General features: G+C 33.4%; 1 protein-coding gene and 1 long non-coding RNA gene across 4 annotated transcripts; one reads left to right on the top strand and one right to left on the bottom strand.

Annotated features, from left to right (window-relative positions):
• Nucleotides 1-3856: 3856 nt before the first annotated feature.
• On the bottom strand, nucleotides 3857-23099 carry LOC149705258 (exportin-7-like). 3 transcript variants are annotated; one of them, XM_089865492.1, is made up of 17 exons: nucleotides 22740-23099; nucleotides 21310-21468; nucleotides 21074-21253; nucleotides 20895-21014; nucleotides 20688-20834; nucleotides 20228-20394; nucleotides 19670-20173; nucleotides 19459-19597; nucleotides 19126-19367; nucleotides 18780-19045; nucleotides 18648-18702; nucleotides 18388-18547; nucleotides 18167-18305; nucleotides 17722-17900; nucleotides 17543-17641; nucleotides 17348-17475; nucleotides 16416-16613 (listed from the first exon to the last, which is right to left on the bottom strand). In XM_089865492.1, the coding sequence occupies exons 1-17, from the start codon at nucleotides 22752-22754 to the stop codon at nucleotides 16541-16543; spliced, it is 2772 nt and encodes a 923-aa protein (XP_089721618.1). In that variant the 5' UTR covers nucleotides 22755-23099; the 3' UTR covers nucleotides 16416-16540. The 3 variants fall into 3 exon arrangements, 2 of the variants coding, with proteins under 2 accessions (XP_089721619.1, XP_089721618.1); XR_016381565.1 differs by lacking the exons at nucleotides 16416-16613; nucleotides 17348-17475; nucleotides 17543-17641; nucleotides 17722-17900; nucleotides 18167-18305 and adding exons at nucleotides 3857-3993; nucleotides 4238-4528; XM_089865493.1 differs by lacking the exons at nucleotides 16416-16613; nucleotides 17348-17475; nucleotides 17543-17641; nucleotides 17722-17900; nucleotides 18167-18305 and adding an exon at nucleotides 4110-4528.
• LOC149705259 (uncharacterized) lies at nucleotides 17896-18783 on the top strand. The gene is made up of 2 exons (XR_016381566.1): nucleotides 17896-18275; nucleotides 18339-18783. It is a non-coding gene; the product is annotated as an uncharacterized LOC149705259 (long non-coding RNA).
• Nucleotides 23100-23341: the final 242 nt, after the last annotated feature.

Below are 23341 nucleotides of genomic sequence, written 5' to 3'. Positions count from 1 at the left end.
AGTTAAAAATGAAATTAAAAGTTTTTTTAAAAACAGTTAAAAATGAAATTAAAAGTTTTTTTAAAAACAGTTAAAAATGAAATTAAAAGTTTTTTTAAAAACAGTTAAAAATGAAATTAAAAGTTTTTTTAAAAACAGTTAAAAATGAAATTAAAAGTTTTTTTAAAAACAGTTAAAAATGAAATTAAAAGTTTTTTTAAAAACAGTTAAAAATGAAATTAAAAGTTTTTTTAAAAACAGTTAAAAATGAAATTAAAAGTTTTTTTAAAAACAGTTAAAAATGAAATTAAAAGTTTTTTTAAAAACAGTTAAAAATGAAATTAAAAGTTTTTTTAAAAACAGTTAAAAATGAAATTAAAAGTTTTTTTAAAAACAGTTAAAAATGAAATTAAAAGTTTTTTTAAAAACAGTTAAAAATGAAATTAAAAGTTTTTTTAAAAACAGTTAAAAATGAAATTAAAAGTTTTTTTAAAAACAGTTAAAAATGAAATTAAAAGTTTTTTTAAAAACAGTTAAAAATGAAATTAAAAGTTTTTTTAAAAACAGTTAAAAATGAAATTAAAAGTTTTTTTAAAAACAGTTAAAAATGAAATTAAAAGTTTTTTTAAAAACAGTTAAAAATGAAATTAAAAGTTTTTTTAAAAACAGTTAAAAATGAAATTAAAAGTTTTTTTAAAAACAGTTAAAAATGAAATTAAAAGTTTTTTTAAAAACAGTTAAAAATGAAATTAAAAGTTTTTTTAAAAACAGTTAAAAATGAAATTAAAAGTTTTTTTAAAAACAGTTAAAAATGAAATTAAAAGTTTTTTTAAAAACAGTTAAAAATGAAATTAAAAGTTTTTTTAAAAACAGTTAAAAATGAAATTAAAAGTTTTTTTAAAAACAGTTAAAAATGAAATTAAAAGTTTTTTTAAAAACAGTTAAAAATGAAATTAAAAGTTTTTTTAAAAACAGTTAAAAATGAAATTAAAAGTTTTTTTAAAAACAGTTAAAAATGAAATTAAAAGTTTTTTTAAAAACAGTTAAAAATGAAATTAAAAGTTTTTTTAAAAACAGTTAAAAATGAAATTAAAAGTTTTTTTAAAAACAGTTAAAAATGAAATTAAAAGTTTTTTTAAAAACAGTTAAAAATGAAATTAAAAGTTTTTTTAAAAACAGTTAAAAATGAAATTAAAAGTTTTTTTAAAAACAGTTAAAAATGAAATTAAAAGTTTTTTTAAAAACAGTTAAAAATGAAATTAAAAGTTTTTTTAAAAACAGTTAAAAATGAAATTAAAAGTTTTTTTAAAAACAGTTAAAAATGAAATTAAAAGTTTTTTTAAAAACAGTTAAAAATGAAATTAAAAGTTTTTTTAAAAACAGTTAAAAATGAAATTAAAAGTTTTTTTAAAAACAGTTAAAAATGAAATTAAAAGTTTTTTTAAAAACAGTTAAAAATGAAATTAAAAGTTTTTTTAAAAACAGTTAAAAATGAAATTAAAAAGTTTTTTTAAAAACAGTTAAAAATGAAATTTAAAAGTTTTTTTAAAAACAGTTAAAAATGAAATTTAAAAGTTTTTTTAAAAACAGTTAAAAATGAAATTAAAAGTTTTTTTAAAAACAGTTAAAAATGAAATTAAAAGTTTTTTTAAAAACAGTTAAAAATGAAATTAAAAGTTTTTTTAAAAACAGTTAAAAATGAAATTAAAAGTTTTTTTAAAAACAGTTAAAAATGAAATTAAAAGTTTTTTTAAAAACAGTTAAAAATGAAATTAAAAGTTTTTTTAAAAACAGTTAAAAATGAAATTAAAAGTTTTTTTAAAAACAGTTAAAAATGAAATTAAAAGTTTTTTTAAAAACAGTTAAAAATGAAATTAAAAGTTTTTTTAAAAACAGTTAAAAATGAAATTAAAAGTTTTTTTAAAAACAGTTAAAAATGAAATTAAAAGTTTTTTTAAAAACAGTTAAAAATGAAATTAAAAGTTTTTTTAAAAACAGTTAAAAATGAAATTAAAAGTTTTTTTAAAAACAGTTAAAAATTAAATTAAAAGTTTTTTTAAAAACAGTTAAAAATTAAATTAAAAGTTTTTTTAAAAACAGTTAAAAATTAAATTAAAAGTTTTTTTAAAAACAGTTAAAAATTAAATTAAAAGTTTTTTTAAAAACAAAAATTAAATTAAAAGTTTTTTTAAAAACAAAAATTAAATTAAAAGTTTTTTTAAAAACAAAAATTAAATTAAAAGTTTTTTTAAAAACAAAAATTAAATTAAAAGTTTTTTTAAAAACAGTTAAAAATTAAATTAAAAGTTTTTTTAAAAACAGTTAAAAATTAAATTAAAAGTTTTTTTAAAAACAAAAATTAAATTAAAAGTTTTTTTAAAAACAGTTAAAAATTAAATTAAAAGTTTTTTTAAAAACAGTTAAAAATTAAATTAAAAGTTTTTTTAAAAACAGTTAAAAATTAAATTAAAAGTTTTTTTAAAAACAGTTAAAAATTAAATTAAAAGTTTTTTTAAAAACAGTTAAAAATTAAATTAAAAGTTTTTTTAAAAACAGTTAAAAATTAAATTAAAAGTTTTTTTAAAAACAGTTAAAAATTAAATTAAAAGTTTTTTTAAAAACAGTTAAAAATTAAATTAAAAGTTTTTTTAAAAACAGTTAAAAATTAAATTAAAAGTTTTTTTAAAAACAGTTAAAAATTAAATTAAAAGTTTTTTTAAAAACAGTTAAAAATTAAATTAAAAGTTTTTTTAAAAACAGTTAAAAATTAAATTAAAAGTTTTTTTAAAAACAGTTAAAAATTAAATTAAAAGTTTTTTTAAAAACAGTTAAAAATTAAATTAAAAGTTTTTTTAAAAACAGTTAAAAATTAAATTAAAAGTTTTTTTAAAAACAGTTAAAAATTAAATTAAAAGTTTTTTTAAAAACAGTTAAAAATTAAATTAAAAGTTTTTTTAAAAACAGTTAAAAATTAAATTAAAAGTTTTTTTAAAAACAGTTAAAAATTAAATTAAAAGTTTTTTTAAAAACAGTTAAAAATTAAATTAAAAGTTTTTTTAAAAACAGTTAAAAATTAAATTAAAAGTTTTTTTAAAAACAGTTAAAAATTAAATTAAAAGTTTTTTTAAAAACAGTTAAAAATTAAATTAAAAGTTTTTTTAAAAACAGTTAAAAATTAAATTAAAAGTTTTTTTAAAAACAGTTAAAAATTAAATTAAAAGTTTTTTTAAAAACAGTTAAAAATTAAATTAAAAGTTGTTTTAAAAACAGTTAAAAATTAAATTAAAAGTTGTTTTAAAAACAGTTAAAAATTAAATTAAAAGTTTTTTAAAAACAGTTAAAAATTAAATTAAAAGTTTTTTTAAAAACAGTTAAAAATTAAATTAAAAGTTTTTTTAAAAACAGTTAAAAATTAAATTAAAAGTTTTTTTAAAAACAGTTAAAAATTAAATTAAAAGTTTTTTTAAAAACAGTTAAAAATTAAATTAAAAGTTTTTTTAAAAACAGTTAAAAATTAAATTAAAAGTTTTTTTAAAAACAGTTAAAAATTAAATTAAAAGTTTTTTTAAAAACAGTTAAAAATTAAATTAAAAGTTTTTTTAAAAACAGTTAAAAATTAAATTAAAAGTTGTTTTAAAAACAGTTAAAAATTAAATTAAAAGTTGTTTTAAAAACAGTTAAAAATTAAATTAAAAGTTGTTTTAAAAACAGTTAAAAATTAAATTAAAAGTTGTTTTAAAAACAGTTAAAAATTAAATTAAAAGTTGTTTTAAAAACAGTTAAAAATTAAATTAAAAGTTGTTTTAAAAACAGTTAAAAATTAAATTAAAAGTTGTTTTAAAAACAGTTAAAAATTAAATTAAAAGTTGTTTTAAAAACAGTTAAAAATTAAATTAAAATTTCACCAGTGCACCTTCATATTGGAACTCCTTCACCAACCTTCTGGCTTCCCTTTTAAGTTGCCGGTAACGTTCGGCGTCCAGATCCGACATGATTGTGTATGTGCTGTGTGCTCTACGAAACAAAATTTTAAATGATTTAAATCACTGTTCACAGTAAAATTATCAACATTGCGCTTGAATCATCTTTGTTAACTTGTCCAAGCCTGAATTTATCCCATATTTCCCAAAAGGTTAGCAAACTTACCGATTAACTAATAAGGCGTGCAATTGGAAGAATAACAACAAAGATCTGCATTTCAAATACATTTTTTTCTATGGAAATACGACGGTACGCCCAGATTATTCAAGATATTTACCATGGTCCACCGATCTTGGAATTTCCGGTTTAACGACTTTCCTCTTCCTAATTGTATCATTGCGCATATCCTTCGGTCCAGTTTTAGTGCGAGCCATTACTCAATATCACCAGTGCTGACTATAGATAAGAGACTTGAAATCTGATTTGCGTGTTCGTTCGAAAATCTTTGCCTTTTTATATCGTTTAACCAAGAGAGATTATATTGAACAAGTCAAGAATAACCTCGTTCACGTGATTCATAGCGCAAGATAATTATGCCATAAACAAATAAAAAATAAATATAAAAAATCTGAAAATAAAAAACTATTTTTCATTTCAATAGTCATTGCAAAGCATATTACATTATTGTTATTGGAGTGAGAATCAAGCTTTCCTTTAAATTGCACTAGGTTGCAGTTAGATCTCCCTAAATATTACTTCATGTTGGAAGATTGCTCTTAGTTACTTATCATATTCTTTTTAATTGGCACAGAAGTTTTGGTGTAGAGTCAGTCAATTATCGTCAAAGGTCAGTGTAATAACCTTTAACCTATATGTTTAGGTACGGCATCTGTTTCGTGATCCTTCAAACACCAAACTATTTTAGTCGTTCTTTTTCCAGTTTCCTCATCATGAACTGGTTCTGGAATCACCATCTGATGGGATTCTTCCAATTCGTTTAAAGGCTATTCTAAGCCTAGCGCATTTATACATACTCGGAATATAATTATAGTTTAAAGAATGACGCCGCCACGTCAAGCTTAAAGGGTATGGGAATTTACAATTTCATATCATATTTTAGCACGAAAGTGGTATTATATTACACTTTCAAGTCTCTACTTTCAAAATAAGTTTTTAATATAATTGAACCAAATTTTCTATTTTTAAAATCCATTGGAAAATCACGAAAACTCAGTTTCGATATATAAATTATTTTGTCTTGTCAGCTTGTTCGGTTGGTTTATGACATCACTATGACGTTGAGGAAAAAAGCGCGGGAAACCTATACGCGCGAGCGCGAGCCATACGCGTCTCGAGCTCTGTCCATGCTTTGATAGCGGAGAGAGTGGCACCATCTCGCGTGCGTGACAGATTAGGAGAATAGAGTAATGGCAGTTCTGCGTATGCAAACGTCATACCCTTCTATCTTTTAGCTCAGTGTTATCCCCCTACTGGGATCGCGCAGTATCTCCTCTTACAAGAACGCGCCCAGATGGAGGGATACACAGTCTACGCCCCTCTCTACCGCCACTAGTCTATTGATACCATCAGAAGTATATAATACTTCTCTTCGAGAGAAGTATACCACAAAGCGGGGTAAGTGTAACGTCATTCTTGCCAACATCGGATCATTCGGAGCAAGGTTACTAAACCGAATCACATACGCGATAAATAGTTCCCCCTCATCATTACTCTATAAGCGCTTAACGTTTTGGCAAGACGTGCTTGTGGATTTTTTCCCACCCCAAGACGAGGTTTGTGGGTTGATTACTTGGAATTTAGTACCAAACAATTATAGAATTCACCTTACGGTGCGATGCCCATTTGTAGTTTGATGAGCGGGAAAGCAAGCAAAAAGGGTGAGCCTGGGAAGAATGACGTTACATAACTAAAGCATTAAGAGGATACAGAGTGGCATCCTTCTTCTATTATCCCCTTCTGATACCATTTACAAGTACAGGAGGCGAGGCTACTTGGTGCGCTGCACTTTGTTCGCCATGTAGCCTGACCTCCTGGTGTAAACGGTATCAATCCTCCTAGTCTGAATAGTTCGGACAGCAGCCATCTTGGTGGCATTCAACATTCCTCGTGCAGACAACCCACCAATATGGTCGTGAAAATTGTGTCAGAGATCGTAGCTTCTCCTCCAATCATAAACTCTCTCTCTCTCTACCGTGACAATTTACCGTGGTTTATGGTGTGTGTAAATGGTATCAATCCTCCTAGTCTGAATAGTTCGGACAGCAGCCATATTGGTGGAATTCAACATTCCTCGCGCCAATAGAGTGCTGTCAGTTGTGACGTCAGATCCAAGGTTAAACGTCACGAGTCTGCCTTTAGCAATGGGCGGCCATGACAGTTACCGTTTTTTCTTTATGGGAAAACAGCATGGGTGACGTCACACCGACGCTTCTGGCAGCACTCTATGGTCGTGTTAATTGTGTCACAAATCATAGCTTCTCCTCCAATCATAAACTCTCTCTCTCTACCGTGACAATTTACCGTGGTTTAGCTTGGAGTGAGACCTTTGCTGTTTTGATCTGAGAGTATGATAACAGTGGCAGAGACGGACGGGGCGGTCCATGGCGCCAGACATCGAGCCGAGGAATTCTTGTTCCTGACCGCCAACATGGGTTGCATCTCCGTATTCATCCTTCTTGCTCCCAAACATTTTGTATCCCTAATTTTACTTCAACCCCACCTCCTTCCCTTGGTCCCAGTTAGTGCCGGAGAGGAGACCCCCAGGGCCAGAAGTTCAGAACTCTTTATAACTCGTTGGCTACTGGACGTGTTTTTCTCTTGTCCGCTGAGTGTCCTCGCAAGTGTCGAGACAAAAAACTTGGCGCGCCAACTAGTATCACTAGTAGTTTCAAGAAAGGAGAAGCATCAAATTAATTAGTAAGTAATCCTTATTAATTATTTTATTCTTAAACTTAATCTGGCTCTAGAACTATGGTTGAAAGAATTTTGGGGGTTTTTTTATTTTTTTGGATGGGTAACATTTTTGAAATCTTCCTTAATTCAACTTTATTATTTTGAACGCGTGAAAAATAATCAAAGATTTCCCCTAATTAATTTTGATTTGAGATTAAAATTGCCGATGAAAACCCCGGAAGTCAACCGTATTACGAAAAGGCTTGTAAAATTCAAAGTAATTTATGTTCGGAAATTTTATAAGACTCTAACTGCGCTTAACCATCTAGTCTAGAGGTTTATGAGGCTGTTTACAACCACCCCATGTACAAAAACTCTCGCTTGAGCGGCGCTTATTGGTTAGCACCAATTCATTTGGCTTAGCACCAACTAATACTCAGTTAAGCGTCAAGTTTTTCATGGGATAAAATAGCCTTTTGTTAATTAGTCAAGTTTTATTTAATTTAAACTGAATATATTTTTTTAAAGTAATTTATTAATTATTAATTATTATTAATTATTATTTCAAAAGGTGATTGGTCCCACCTAATGGATGGCGAGCGATACTAGTTGTTTTCTTCATCATGGATCGGGGTATCTGGATACGACCAAACGGGACCATGGTCGTCTAAAAAGGTAAGGCGTATTTTGTTCTCAATTATCAAGGACGATTTTTACTAAGCATGTCCCCCCCATACAGTACTTTAATCTCTCTCAAAGCTTCTTAACCATTGCATGGCCAATTTTTCCCATTGTGCTTTCTGTGTGCGCTACTTCCCTCTACTTTTACAATTTTTTATCGCAATTAATTAGTTTAAGGGTTAAAATATTCTGATAAATTCTTCTGACCTACAATTAAAATTGTGCGCGTGACTCGAAGATTGTGCGGAAAAAGCGACGTTTTCGGCGGCGGAAAAGACTCGACGATACGAACATTTCGGCGCTAAAGACCATCCGCGACGCGAAAAACTATAGACCATAGTTAGAGATGGGCCGATATTTGACTTTAACCGATATATCGGTATCGGTTAAAAATGAACCGATATTTCTACCCGATATTTTTTAAAGAAAAATATCGGTTCATTGTTAACTGATACCGATAAATTGGTTAAAGTCAAATATCGGTACCAATACCGATATGGGATCGGTATCGGCCCATCTCTAAAACCTATATTATTGCATCTATTTTCTTATTGATATCGGTTAATATATCGGTATCGGTTTATTCGAAGGATCGGGCAAAATATCGGTATCGGTACGTATCGGTTTCCCAAGTATCGAATAATAGAAGCTTTTTTATTGGATATACCATTAAGGGAAAACCCTTATTTACAATGGCGTCCGATTAATTAATTAATTTAACATGAATAAAAACTATTTAAAAAATATAATAAGCATTATTCTATAAAAATACATAAAGGCAACTGATTCAGACCGTATACTCTTTCGATTCGGCGAAGTATTCATGAACAGCAGACTTAAACAATTTTATAGTCTGTATAGATTTGATCGGGTTGGTTAATGCATTCCATATTTTAACCCCTTGTAATTTAGTACTCTTATTTCTGTTACTCGTGATACAACATTCGGTATAAAAATTTAGACTATCCCCTCGGGTACTTATATCAAATTTTCTAGAAGGGAACCAGTTTAGGACATATTCTGGTAATAGGCCGTTTTTTACTTTAAACATAAATACCATTAACGCGTGTAAGTAATATAATTCTGGATTTTTTATGTTAGCTACAGTCCTAGCCAGGGTGGCAGAGGAGAATTTTTTAGATTTAGATATGAGTTTAGAGCACTTCGTATGAATAGCGCTTAGCTTATCTTTATTTACTTTACCGGTATTGTAGTAAAATATAATCCCATACGCAATAAGGGGCTGAATGCAGGCCATATAGAGCAATCTTATGGTTTCAGAGTCCAAATAGTTCTGTAATGGTCTTAAAGTCCATAGTCTCATATCAACTTTCTTTACTAAATAATCAACATGGGCCATCCAAGACAACTGGTCATCTAACCATAGGCCCAAATATTTAAACTGGCTAACTCTCTTAACTGTACCATGACACAGGTCAACGCAATCCTTAGACTCATTTCTCAATTTCTTGTTCGGGGAGATTAACATGAAATTTGTTTTATCAATATTTATGATAAGGCCTTTACTCGTAACTTTATTTTTTAGACTGGTTAAATCATTTTCAACATCTCTAATTAGATGCTGTAAATTATTATTAGCTGCCACAAGAGCTGTGTCGTCCGCATATTCTTTGGAAACTGATCCTTTTAAAGAGTCATGAATATCTGTCGTGTATATGTTAAAAAGTAGCGGGCCCATAACGCTACCCTGAGGTACACCATGTTTAATGACCAGCTTATCAGAGTAATGCCCATTATGATATACTATCTGCCCTCGTGCAGCAAGGTACGTAGTAAACCAGTTCAAGGCAATATCACTTATACCCCGCTGTTCAAGGTCAGACAGTAGTAAGTCATGTTGAACAGTGTCAAATGCCTTTGACATGTCAATAAAAACTAGCATGACATATAGTCCATTATTAAGATTTTTTAAAATGGTTTCATAGAGGTCAAAGATACAGGTTATAGTAGAGTGGCCTGATCTGAATCCACTTTGGTATTGATATAAAGAGTTATTATTTTCCAGGTGGTTGTATACCGATTTATACACTAGTTTTTCGCATATAAGAGATAAGGTCGGCAGAATAGAGATCGGTCTATAGTTTTTGGGAATTCTTTTATCTCCGGATTTAAAAGCTGGGATAATTTTCGCAGTTTTCCATTGTGGAGGGAACTCGCCCGTAGACAAGATCATGTTTATAATAGTGGTTAATGGTCTAGCAATTATCGCTGCTAGGCCCTTATATATTACCGGACCAAAATCCTCTATTCCACTAGCCTTATTTATTTTCAATTTTTTCAGCATATTAAATATTTCATTTTCAGTAACAAGCGGGAAAGTTGAGAGCAGTTTACATTTATCCTCTGCATTTAATTGAACTGATTTAGGTAAGACAGGGAGGGTAGCCGGCACTAGGTCATTTTTTTCTAGTAGGTCACTAGCCACATTTATATAATATTTATTTAGTACATTTACTATATCTCTAGGAGAATCAATAGTATCAGTTCCTATCTTAAGACAATTAATTAATTTATCCGACTTATGACTTATATGCGGCTTAATTACCCTCCAGAAAGTAGACCTAGTGGAGTCCTGAGTTAGAGAATTTTTAAAGTAGCTAGTTTTGCTCTTATATATCAAGGAGTTCACGAAGTTCCTTTGCTTCCTGTACAGTGGACCAAATATTTCTACTACACTAGGGTTCCTAGATTTTGTTTTACATACATCTCGTAAGTGCATTTGATGCTTGATATAAGGCGTTAGCCAGGGGTTGCTTTTCTCAGGGACATATTTTTTCCTAATAGGGGCATGGATGTTTAAATGCAAGTTAATTGTTTGTAAAAATAGTTCAAGCCCTTTTTCGGGATCATTGAGTTCAAAATTGATGTTCCCTAGGTCCCGTTGAATATTAGTTACTAGAAGGTCCATATTGGTATTCTTGAAGTTCCGAACAGGTTTTATTACTTTGGATATCTTTGGACAGGACTTCTTCCATATAATCCAGGTAAGGTCGTGATCCGAGGCGCTACAAGTTTGCACAAAGCTGCCAATAATTCGGTTTGGACAGTTCGTATAGATGTGGTCTATTAAGGTTGTAGTGTCGATAGTTATTCTGGTAGGCTTAGCAACTACTTGTTTATAATTTTTTAAAGCTTGCATGAGTAATTTGGTCTTTGCTGTTTTAACTCTGGGTAAAATATCGCAGTTTGTATCACCTAACAGAATTAACTCTGTATTAGGCCTACTATTTAAACAGGAGAGGCAATTTTGTAAGTCCTCTAGGGTATCAGTCATATTAACCACTGGCGGAATATAAACAATTCCTATAAAGAACCTTCCCGAATTTCGGAAAAGCATCTCAATCCAAATGGATTCCAAAGCCGAGTTCTCCGGCTGGTTTTCAGGTATAATTTCCACTAGGTTAACTGCTAAATGTAATTTGCAGAAAATCCCTACTCCACCACCTCCCTTTTTTACACGGTCTTGTCTCCAGAAAGAATATCCGGCAATATAACAAACCACATCAGGGATTGTATCATTTAGCCAGGTCTCTGTGACACCTAAGATGTCAATATTGTTCTCCCTCAATAAGTATTCAATTTCATGAATTTTGTACTTAATACTTCTTATATTTAGATGACCTATTCTAAGACCATGGGTGGCTTTGCCTAAATTATTTTTGACTTGGTTGTTAGAGCCTTCTGAGTCCAGTCATACTGTATTGTCACGGTTACTATTGACATCATCAACTTGGTTGATAGAGCCTTCTGAGTCTAGTCATACTGTATTGTCAAGGTCACTATCGACATCACTTATTTCTGGGCTAGGGATCGCCCATAATCTTTTGATCCGTAGAGGGTTCGGCCAATTTTGTACATCTCTAATGACACTGTCAAATTTACTACTGCACTCAATAATAAAATTAGTTGTCCAGTATTCCGAGTTTTTGCTTATGGTTACTTTTGGTGAGTCAATATTTAAGTCGTTTAGATGCAACAATATATCTTGTACGCAGACCTCAGAATTACAGTTTGTAAGTTGATATGTATACTTAGGTGAGTTTGACCAGACTAGTAAGTTAGCATCATCGTTTGTACCCCAGGTCTTTGGAGAGTCCTCACGAGGCTGACTACCGGATAGTTTTCTGCAAGAGACCCCGGAAGGCCATAGTAGCGGATTTAATAATTTCTTAGCCTCACTATTTGTTCTCATAATGAAATTTCTAACACCAGTATTGCCAGATTTGGTTTTATATGTTTGCCGAATACTGACGTCAGTAATGCCAGAGTCAATTAAGTGATCTCTTATCACAGCTTCACTAGCCTTACTCGAACAATTTCCGATAAAATAGTCAAACGTCTGTTTGGTTGCAGCCTTAATTTTACAAGAGGTAACACGGTCTTCCGGCATTTTACCAATACCATCAGGGCGTTTCAATTTTCCAGGTTTGAGCTTGTTCACTGTGAGCTGAAGTTGTTGTGCTTTAGGTTCGGGATAAGTTATATGGTTTTGTCCCTTAACTGCATTGCGTTTCAGGATGTTAGTATACGACTTCTCCTGAAAAGGCACTGGCATAATTAAAGGAGGGGCATGCCATATGGCTTGAGTATCCTTGGTATGAGAATCTTTGTTATGAAAGTCAGGTCCCGGATTAGAAGACGGGTTTACTGATAGACCTGGCTTTACCAGGGCACGATTTATTTTTCCGTCCAAAAGTCCAAAAGTATTAGCGGTAGATTCTTGAATAACTGTAATTTTATTTTGAAGTACGTCAAGCTGGCTGGAGAGGTTTGAGTCCAGAATTTCCTTCGTCGAGCTAGTTATCTCCTGTAATTGCTGTTTTATCTCCATTATTTCTTGGTTAATGGATTTGATGGATATGTTAAGGTTTTGGATAGAGGTCTTGGATTCCTCTTTAAAGTTATCTATATCTTCAATGGTCTCCCTTAATGTTATTAAATCCGTCACACAAGTATCACAAATCCAAAAAGACCCGGAGATAGCAGTCTTTAGGCCTTGGCAAGTTAGGTGGAACCATATTTTGCAAAATCCACAGAATATCATTTTACCATGTTTCTCTCCAGCTCCTCTAAATTCACAATCTGGCAGACAATTCTTACCCATTTCATCAATTAAGCAAGAATGTTGCAAGTCTAAGTTATAAGTTTCTCAATGGAAACTCAAAGTTGAGTTGTTCTATCACTGAAGCTAAGCCTAGGCTAAACACAAAATCGAAGAGCAAAAAAACACACGTCTTATCCCCACGACATAACAATGATATCGGTATCGGTTAAAACTGGTATCGGCCCATCTCTAGACAATACGAACATTTTCGGCGCGTAAGACTATCGCGTATACAACAATTTTCGACGCTCAAGACAACGAACATCGACATCAAACCTACTAATTGACAACTTACTTTTAATATAAGCTTACTGTTTTCGCATGTTTTAAAGGTGGAATTCATAAACGTCGGACGCAACGCAATCTAGTACAGGCGAAGGCAGGGCGATGTGAGCGCACGACGCCCTGCCTTTGCCTGTACTAAATCGCGTTGTGTCCGACGTACGTTTATGAATTCCACCTTACTATATACCATCTGATTTGAACCCTTGATTAATTTGAGCTTTGTTTCAGCGGACGCGCGATTACTCATGCTATTATCAATAATGTGTAAAAATGTAAATATTAAAAAAAATTATTTTTTTTTTTGAAAAATTTTAATGTAAAGTTACTGTCTCTATTCTTCTACAGGTGTTGAAGGTATAAAAACGGGTGTTGAAGGTGTAAAATCAGGTGTTGAAGGTATAAAATCAGGTGTTGAAGGTATAAAATCAGGTGTTGAAGGTATAAGAACAGGTGTTGAAGGTAAAAAATTAGGTGTTGAAGGTAAAAAATTAGGTGTTGAAGGTATAAAATCAGGTGTTGAAGGTATAAAATCAGGTGTTGAAGGTATAAAATCAGGTGTTGAAGGTATAAAATCGGGTGTTGAAGGTATATAAAAAAGGACCAAGAAGGTTGGCGTATTTATTTTGCTTCGATACTGAAAATTGAAAATAAAATAAAAATCAAAAAAAAAAACCCTTGTCTTTATTGTTGTAGGAACTGATTAATTATATATGGCAATATATTAATATTTCCTTCTTTTTTTCTGAACAGGTTGGGTTAATTATTTTGCCCCGACTATTATTTATTACTATGGAAATTGTCTTGGCTATAAAATAATATGGAACCAGTACCTAGGAAAAAGTGTGGTTTAGTGGGCCAATTAATTTTGCCCAGATAACTGTTTTTAAAAGCAATTTTTATATTTTTACCAATTGTATAATGATGTTTTTTGCAAATACCCCTCCTCCTACAGGTATCGCGGGCCACTAATCTTTCTATTCCCCCCCCCCCCCACAGGTGACTCTCGAAGTCGGAGTGGTCATGCCTCCCCGTGGCGACAGTTGTTACCTTTTAAGAGTACATTTTGTTTTAGATAGTGACTGCGCTATTTAAAAAAATACGCGCTCTTAAACTAACCAAATGACCCACGCTGCACTCCTGACTTTAATTAGCTTTAGCAGCGTTCATACAAACCTGGAAAACCGGGAAAAATCAGGGAAATAAATAGGTGACAAAAACCTCATGGAAAATTCAGGGAAATTTCGAATTTTTAAGTAAAATTCAGGGAAATTTGCGTCAAACAGTTGCCAAGTAATTTAGCAATATGTAAACAAACAACCCCTCCATAGGAGTTGTATTACACTATACTTTGGAGGCTCATAACTCTGGTTCTACTAGAGATACCCTTTGAGTATGTTATAGTCCAATTTGTCCCTTATCTTCCTTCGTTAACATTTGCTCCATTGGATACTCCATATACAGGAAAAACCTGGAAATCTCAGGGAAATTTGTTTTCCAAAAGTGTATGAACCCTGTTAATTAAGCTAATAAAATTTTGACAGTAACTCAACCAAACCGGGATGTTCCTATAATTCGTGGAAAAAAATCCTAGAATCCTATATTTACGTGAAAAATTACCTATAATACCAAAAGGGGATAATAGAAGTATTATATACTTCTGATACACCACCGTGTTTTCGAAATTCAGCTGGGAGCCGACCTGGCTGTTCCATAAAGGGTTAGTAGAAAGTAGTAAGTTCATTACGCTGGCCATCCAAATGTAATAATTCGTGGTACTAGAGCTAGCTAGCATCCCCCGCTTTGAGCCTATTAATGGTTGGGTTATGGGTAGTGTCATCTTGAATTCCTCGGTGTCATCGAGTTAGAACGTTTAAAAATGCCGCTCTTGTCTCGAGAAGCCGGACAGTTTAGGAAAAATCCTTATTTCCAGCCCTAAGTACGGAACTCGGCTGTCGTGTCGTCTGCTAAGCTCAGGATCAATTTCCATGTGTAGCGAATCTGACGAAAATTGCCGAAAGTAAAAATTCTACAATAGTACTTTTTCCACTATGCGTCGTCTGCGAGAAAACACCCTTTGGAAGTTTGGATAGATTGACTTAACTTTCGACTTAGGCGGTAAAATAGAGTATTAATTCGGCAAATCAAAAGACTAAGCGGTAAAATCCAAAAAGCCATGATTAAAACTAAAAAACGACTTCATTTGAATATAATACACTATACTCCATCCTCATCAAAGGCAAAACCATTTAAATATTACAAATCAAAGTAATTAAAACGTTTTCTCTCAATAAAAAAGCCTGCGCCATCAACTCAAAGCCAAACTTCAACCTAAAGTCTGTGACAAAAATTTAAAACTCACAGAAGAGTGCAGCACTGCCATCCCCCTTTGACTGCACTAATAATGGTCAATGATTGATGTCATCCTAAAACTCAGACCTAAACGCACTGACAGCTATCATGCCTTTCAGCAGTACTAGGTCATGCAACGTCAGGCTACCTTCCACTAGTGCTAAAAATCATACCAGGAGGAGGGGCTTATGTAGCTTTCATTCTGTTAAAAAAACATACCATAATGGCAATGGGGGCGGAGTTAAGCCCGAATTGCCAAGTCCCTTTAGAGTTAATGTCAGTTCTACGCATGCAAACGTTATACCCTTCTATCTCTTAGCTCAGTGTCATCCCCCCTACCAGGCGCGTACAGTATCTCCTCTTACAAAAGCGCGCCTAGAGGAAGTGATACACCGTCTACTCCCCTTTCTACTGACACTACTCTATAAGGTTTAACATAGTTGCGATAGGCTTATAGAGTACTCCATTTTCTGCTCAGGGATGCTCACAGAGAACTTTTGTGTTCCATTTATATCTCTAGATGAGCTCGCGCTAGAATTTTCGTTTACCGAGAGCCCGAAAAACGTCTCAAGTAGGATTAAACTCGTCGACATTCTTAAGCACACCTTAAAGGGAGGGTGAAGTAAAAAATCAAGTGATTTTTTATCGATTCTTTATCGATTCTTCTACTAATTATAAGACCAGTCTGCATAGTGAAACATTCAGGAAATACCAATTCCGAATGATTTTAAAATTCAAATTAGGTTCAGATTTTAAGGATAATTTTAAAGGACTTCCGACCAATCGCGTAACGCCCTGCCTTCCATTTAACAAAATTCTCGTGGCACGTTCCGTGTTGAATGAAATTTATCACGAGATTTGATAAAATTTGGCGCGCAACGGGACAATCGTGGCGCGAGACATGGAACGTGCCACGAGAATTTTGTTAACAAAAAGGCAAGGCGTTACGGGATTGGCCGGAGGTCCTTCTTTAAAACTATCCTTAAAATCTGAACCTAATTTGAATTTTAAAATCATTCAGAAGTATTTCCTGAATGTTTCACTATGCAGACTGGTCTTGTAATTAGTAGAAGAATCGATAAAAAAATCACTTGATTTTCTTCTTCACCCTCCCTTTATGTCAGTCCTAATTGATAACTTGTTAAAATAAAATTGTAGAAGGTTATTGCAAATTTTTTTTAAATTTTATTAGTTAAAAGATAACTCAGCAACGAAGAAACAGGTGTAAAATATAACGACCAGGATTTTTCTTATATTATCAACATTTTAAACACATTTTTAAACGGGTTAGCTTATCATACAATCATGGGAGCCTTGAGAGTCCTTGATATCAGGACGAAAAAGAAAGTTTTTCGTAAATCTGCGCAAATAATGATAATTTCAAATTAAAGCGGCAACCCCTTACGTATGTAGGCATAGTATTCTTTGAGATGGGAATAGAGAGAACACTACAATTCGCTAATTTGCGTAATTAGTAATTACTAGAGGTGTGCGAGTCCTCATTTTTAGGTTTCGAGCCCGAGTCAGAGTCCTGGAAAAGTGGACTCGTCGAGTCCTCGAGTCCAATTTTGCAGGACTCGTCGAGTCCATCGAGTCCTTAAAACATGGTTTCGAGTCCAAAATTCTTAATCCGAGCCCAAAATTCGTCAAATTTACTCTTAAAACATTCTGTTTTTTTTTCTAACTGTTTCAAAACTAAACATTAATAGTAATTTTAACTTTTTTAAATATGAAAACATTTTTATCAGTAGCTGATAAAGTTGACTATTAAGTTGGTAAAGAAAAATGGACTCGAAAAGCCCTAAACGGGTAATTTTAGGCCTTGGACCAGGACCCGGGTACCCGTTCGAGTCCTAGGAAAACCAGTTTCGAGTCCGAGTACGAGTACTCGGACTCGAAGTCGAGTACCCGTCATTTTCGAGTACCCGCACAGCCCTAGTAATTACTCAAGTCCCGATTGTTGTAACCCCAAGTATTACGTATCATTTTAAAGGAAAGAAATATGTTTATGACATACTAAAAGAATTTCCCTGAATCTCTCAAATATAACCAAAGTTATGACCTCTAAAAGTGAAGAGGTCAATTGTACATTACCTGTCTCTATTTTCGGTCAACAGATTCCTTTCAATTCCTTCCATGAGACTGTCAAACCATTGCACCATTGCATTTTGTTTATCCAATGGCTGATTTTGAATAATCGACTGACGTAATTGATTAAAATACTGGAAAAACAATTAAAAAAAAATCGATTATCTACCTCCGAAAGAATAATATTACAACAACAAGTACCTCTTCATTGAGTAAAATTAATCCCAAGAGCGGCCTGGACATGGAACATTCATTACTCCAATCTTCTAACATAATAATATTAAGAATTTTCGACAACATCTGAATAGCGAAAAAGAAAATGAAACGAAAATATTGAAAGCTACTAATTGCAAATTTAAAAACAATTAATTACGAATTACCTGTTGTAGAATTTCCGGATGTAATTCTAAAATCCTAAGACAAGCTTCACCATTAGGCGCTGCTACCTGTCCCTGTCCAACAGATCTAGTCTCAATTTTGCCCGTTTTAGACAACCTCTTGAATAAATAAGTTACAATGTGGTCTAAAGTGACGCAGCAACCCGTGCAAACCCTAGTATCTGAAAAACAAAGCGTGCTAAACGACGACTACTAAAGCGTGCTAAACGACGACTACTAAAGCGTGCTAAACGACGACTACTAAAGCGTGCTAAACGACGACTACTAAAGCGTGCTAAACGACGACTACTAAAGCGTGCTAAACGACGACTACTAAAGCGTGCTAAACGACGACTACTAAAGCGTGCTAAACGACGACTACTAAAGCGTGCTAAACGACGACTACTAAAGCGTGCTAAACAACCATCCTTTGAAATTATAAGGTTACCTAATGCCGTTAACCCTTCCGATATGGAGGACAATATGTAGAGGAAAATATGAGGTTCCAAATTGCTCAGGAAATTAATATGGTCTTGAGCCAGGCACTCCAAAAGCGCGTAATAAGTTCGACTTAGTTTAGGATAATCCTGAAATAAGTAGTAATAAAGTTTTTCTCTTAGATCATTATCACTTTGATGTGTTTTGATTGTGGAGGGACTCGGTACTTACTAGTAGGTGTGATTGTGGAATGGATAGGAGTAATTTGACGAAGGTGTTGAGAGAATCGTCCAAGGCACTGTCACCATATAACCTAAAGACTCCGAAATTAACGTAACCCCCGCACAACGTCGACTTTAACATTGAAAATGAAATCGACACTCCTTTTAATGTAATCACAATCGAGTTAAGATGAAATAATACTAATTCATACGTTCTATATCGCGTTCACGAGAGAAAACTCTGAACACAACAAATTTCAAAAAGGATATTTCATTGGATAAACTTGATCTTTGGGAATTTCACCAAGTGTTAACACTCGCGTTCCTGAATGAAAAGCAAGCAAAAACATTTGCGCGTAAATTAGTAAAATTAAAAACAGAGCAAACTAATTGATGACTAACCATAGTTAACGATCATTTTACTGGTTTCTCTAAAGAGTAATATTCCATTGGGGCTTGAGACGTCAAATTGCAACCTCTGCGATCTATTTTGCACAAATTCCGCCATTAATTTGAGAACTGGTGTTGTGACAGTAGGGTCGTGAAACCAGAGTTCGATAGCTCGATGCAAAATAGGCGTGTATACTGGATAAATCCATTCGAACAACATCGTGTAACTTGTTTTTGTGTTGAAAGCGATCGCCAAACCCCGCAAATCACGAACCAACCTGGAAATAAGAAAAAAAGAAGGGAGGGGGGCTTTCTTCTTAAACAATCCCAGTTTGAAAGAAGCAAAACTTTCACATACCCTATTAAGGCCTTCTTAGTTTCATCCGTATTGAAGAGTGCCGAGGTATCAGTGTTAACAGCGCTTAACATGGCGCCAATCGCGTCAAAGGCGCTGGTCAAGGGGACCATGAATTGGTCAAATTTCTTTTCATCTTCTCCCAAATCCACCATCAAAAGTCGACCGAGAGAAGTGTAGAATGTCGAACGACATCGCGTATCAGATATTTCCATATTGTTGCCCAGAAATGGAAAATGTTCACTCTACATAAAAGTATGCAACGGAAATTTCCACAACATTGTAAAGTGATACCCAAGAAGTGAGTGTATAGGATAGTGAAGTGTATGCACTCACAGTGTGATTATTTAGCATGAATTGAACTTCCTCCAGTTTAACGAGTTCCCTTCTATATTCTACAGACAGATCATAAAGTAATTGCAGCGTTTTTGTTATAATTTGTTCACTACCGCTCCAATACTTTAAATTTGTAATTCTAAAAACCATTAGAAAAAGAAAGGTAACCGAGTTACTTTAAAGAGTTAATAAGGGGAGAAGGAGACCCTACATTTTTCTAATAAAAAGGGATAGAACCATAGATTCGTCCGTCAAACCCAAAACTTCAGACAGCCTTCGATAAACTTTGGATGTTTTCTGAACATGGTCCACAACATAGATTAGGCGAAAGTGTTCAAAGAAACTCAACATGGCTAATTCCAATTTCTCGCAACCACCCTGAGCCAAACGAGAATCCGTTAAGGTCATCAGTTGCAATACTCTGCAAACTAATTCTCCATCCATGGCGTCGTGTTCATCAGCACCGAAAGACACGCGTCCAAGAACAGCGACTCCGATAATATACACTAGCCACGATAATCTGCCTTCTTGGATACTGATATCTAATTGACCGCCTCTGGCTGGCAGATTCTCTTGGTAACTTGAAAATGATTGGTCAAAAAGTTGAACCAATAGCGTGCACGTCTTCTCGTATTCGTATCGACCGATTGTCCAAAATTTTTCCAATTGTTGCTGGACCATTCCAACGTCATCTAAAGGGTCTTTGAGCCCTAACCTAAAATTTTATGGTAAGCTTAAGTCCGTAACAGCCTGTAGCATTTAAACAAACCTAATTACGGCGGTAACAGACTCTAATCTGGAAGTTATGTAGGCTCTGGTTACTTCTGGGAAGTAAGTTTCTAGGAGATGAGGCTCTGAAGCCTTGACAGCAGCTACAACCATACCATTCCAAAAGCTCATAAGGTAATTAATACTAGTCGGTGCAAACTGCCACATCTTAAAAAAAACAAAAAAACATAATCAAGCCTTAAGAATAATGCCGACTCATGATCAGCGACCAAGGCTTAAGAATAATGCCGACTCATGATCAGCGACCAAGGCTTAAGAATAATGCCGACTCATGATCAGCGACCAAGGCTTAAGAATAATGCCGACTCATGATCAGCGACCAAGGCTTAATAATAATGCCGACTCATGATCAGCGACCAAGGATTAAGAATAATGCCGACTCATGATCAGCAACCAAGGATTAAGAATAATGCCGACTCATCATTATTCTAGATTTTTACCTGTAGACTAGTAACTGTAAATTTGGCAATGAGCGCAATTGTTTCAGGATACGTCTCGACTTTTACAAGTTCCCCTAATTGGCAATTAGACTTCAATCGAGCCAGTAATCTACAAAATTCGTGGTAATTATTTGGTTCTGAAAGACCCTAAAAATTGAAAAACAGAACGTTAATAACAAAAAACCTGTATAAATTAACTATTCATACCTGTTCATTAACTAGTATATTTTTGACTCCATTTACAAGCTGTCCTAGGAATTTGGCCCGTTCTCCATTATAAAACATTGACCGTTGAACTGAGGCAATTTGGACGAGACAGGAAAGAGCCTAAATGCAAAATATGTGGATCAAAAACAGTCACGTACTAATTTAATGATTAAACTGACCAATGGTGACAGAGACGCTGGTAGTAGATGATACAAGTCATAGAATAGCTGTAAAGTATTGAAATCGAGAAACACAGGTCTCCAACTTCTGGGAAACTGAACAAAGCACAGATAATCCAATGATTCGTCAAATGAAAGACAATTGCGCGACAGCCTTAACAGGTGACTCATCAAGTTGTGCTGTCAATTGAACAATAATTAAGGCTGGGTGCAATGAGCAATTGAGTTGTGGTTACCTGTGCCTCATCATTGAAAGAAATAGCTTTCCAGCTGTCCAGAGCTCTACGCAGAAGATCACAGCTCCTTAGAAAAATTTCATATCGTTGAGTATCGCTGTATGATGAAGCTATCTCATAGTTCTCATGTTGTTTTGTTATAGACCTAATTTCTTCCGCCTAAAAACGATGTTGGCATTAATTATAATTTTTATTATAAGTTATTTATAACCTTGAATCAATCTTTTGACTATTAATGAAAAGCTTTCATTTTTTTAAATCAGATAGAACCTAAAATTACGGTCTCAAATATATATATATATAGATTAATGGGTTCTAAAATTACGGTCTCAAATATATATATATATAGTTTAATGGTTTTAATAACATAACTATCTTTAATTAATTTTTAAAAGTATTAGTTTTCTCGGCACCGCTCCGATCACTGCCCCCTCTACAGTAGTTTGGCAAAAAACACGAGCGAAACACCTACATTACCCCCCCCCCCCCGCTACCCTCCTCGCACACGGAAATATTAGCCAAATTAATATAATTTATTTCGATATGGATGCATTGAGAGTTATAAAGGAAGGTAAATAGTTTCACTGTAATTTTGGTGTTCAAAGTAATAGCTTTACTATGTTTAATTACAAAAAAAAAATATGTTAAAGCTTAGATTAGGGCCATTAGGCTAAAATATGGCCATACCATTATTATACATAGTTTACACGCAAGGAGGATTCATACCATTTGCACAAGGAGACCAGGCAACTTGGAGTGTAAAATGACAGACGATTTTACACTCTAAGTCGCTTGGTCTCCTTGTGTTAATGGTAGGAATACTCCATTCCTGTAAACTATATATACATGGAACCTAAGCCTTTGCCAAAATAGCGTAAAGATGTGGGGTTTTGGACATTACCTGTAACAATTTTGACAAATCGCTATCATCCTTACTCTACAACGTAACCAAGAGTTAAGAGAACAAAGGATAATAAACACGAAAAATCAAAATTATGTTTAGAAAGGTCTTCTCAAATATGCGTCGCTTCCCAGTGAAGGTGGGTTCCCTACATTCTCCTATTTCCAAACAACCAATGAAAAATAGGAAACAAGGTCCCCATTACGACGTCACAATGGGGAAAACAAGATAGCCGGTATTTCGCGGTTGGTTTGAATTTCAAAATATCTAACGTACTTTACTTAATTTTAACCGTTTTTAGTGGAGATTTTTTGTATCACACATAATTTTAGGCGCATTTTTCTACCTAAAACTGCCGCCATCTAATACTAGTCGGAAAAGATTGGTTCTATCCCTTTAAAATTTAAACGTATGAAAGGGGGCCTAATTTCACGACTCACAAAGAATTTAAACTAGAAAATAGACTAAGACGTTCCCAGGTTCCCGTTTAAAGGACTTATGGTTCATGACTGATTTAAAACATATTTACCAAATTATAATCCATGGTGAACAAACACAATTCTATTGTCGCGAGACTCGCCAGTCAAGTTCAGTCAACTAACTTAGCTCGGCGAGGCCGCCAGTCCGCGCCTTTTTATCGCGTACATAAAAAATAAGATGCAGTGGCGCTCGAGACGCCACTCCGGGAAAAATTCGCACTATACAAAAATATAGTGACGCTTAACGGCTCAAGGCGCCACTCTAATAGCGTTTTTCTTAGAGGTGATCCGAGCGCTCCCGGAGCGCTCCGAAAAAAAAAATCGTCTTTCAATGGAAAAAAACGAGCTTCTCCGAGACGGAGGCGCGTCTTACATTGACCCAGTCGCTCCCTCCCGGTTTGCTCCCGGATATGATCCCAACCGCTCCGACTCTAGAGACGGAGCGACCAAAATGGAGCGCCTGATGACGTCACAAAACCGCTCTGAAAAAACTTTTATCTTTCATTGGGAGCAACTACATTCGGAGCACTCTCGGGCGACCACAAGGGAAAACGCTATATTCAAGTCGTTATTTAGTTTTAATCATGGCTTTTTGGATTTTACCGCCTAGTCTTTTGATTTGACGAATTAACACTCTATTTTACCGCCTAAG

This window comes from Phalangium opilio, unplaced genomic scaffold, assembly GCF_054372755.1.
Source record: "Phalangium opilio isolate 3A_F unplaced genomic scaffold, DU_Popi_V2 ptg000014l_1, whole genome shotgun sequence".
Classification (NCBI taxonomy): Eukaryota; Metazoa; Arthropoda; class Arachnida; order Opiliones; family Phalangiidae; genus Phalangium; species Phalangium opilio.
This window is presented reverse-complemented; position numbering and strand designations above follow the sequence as displayed.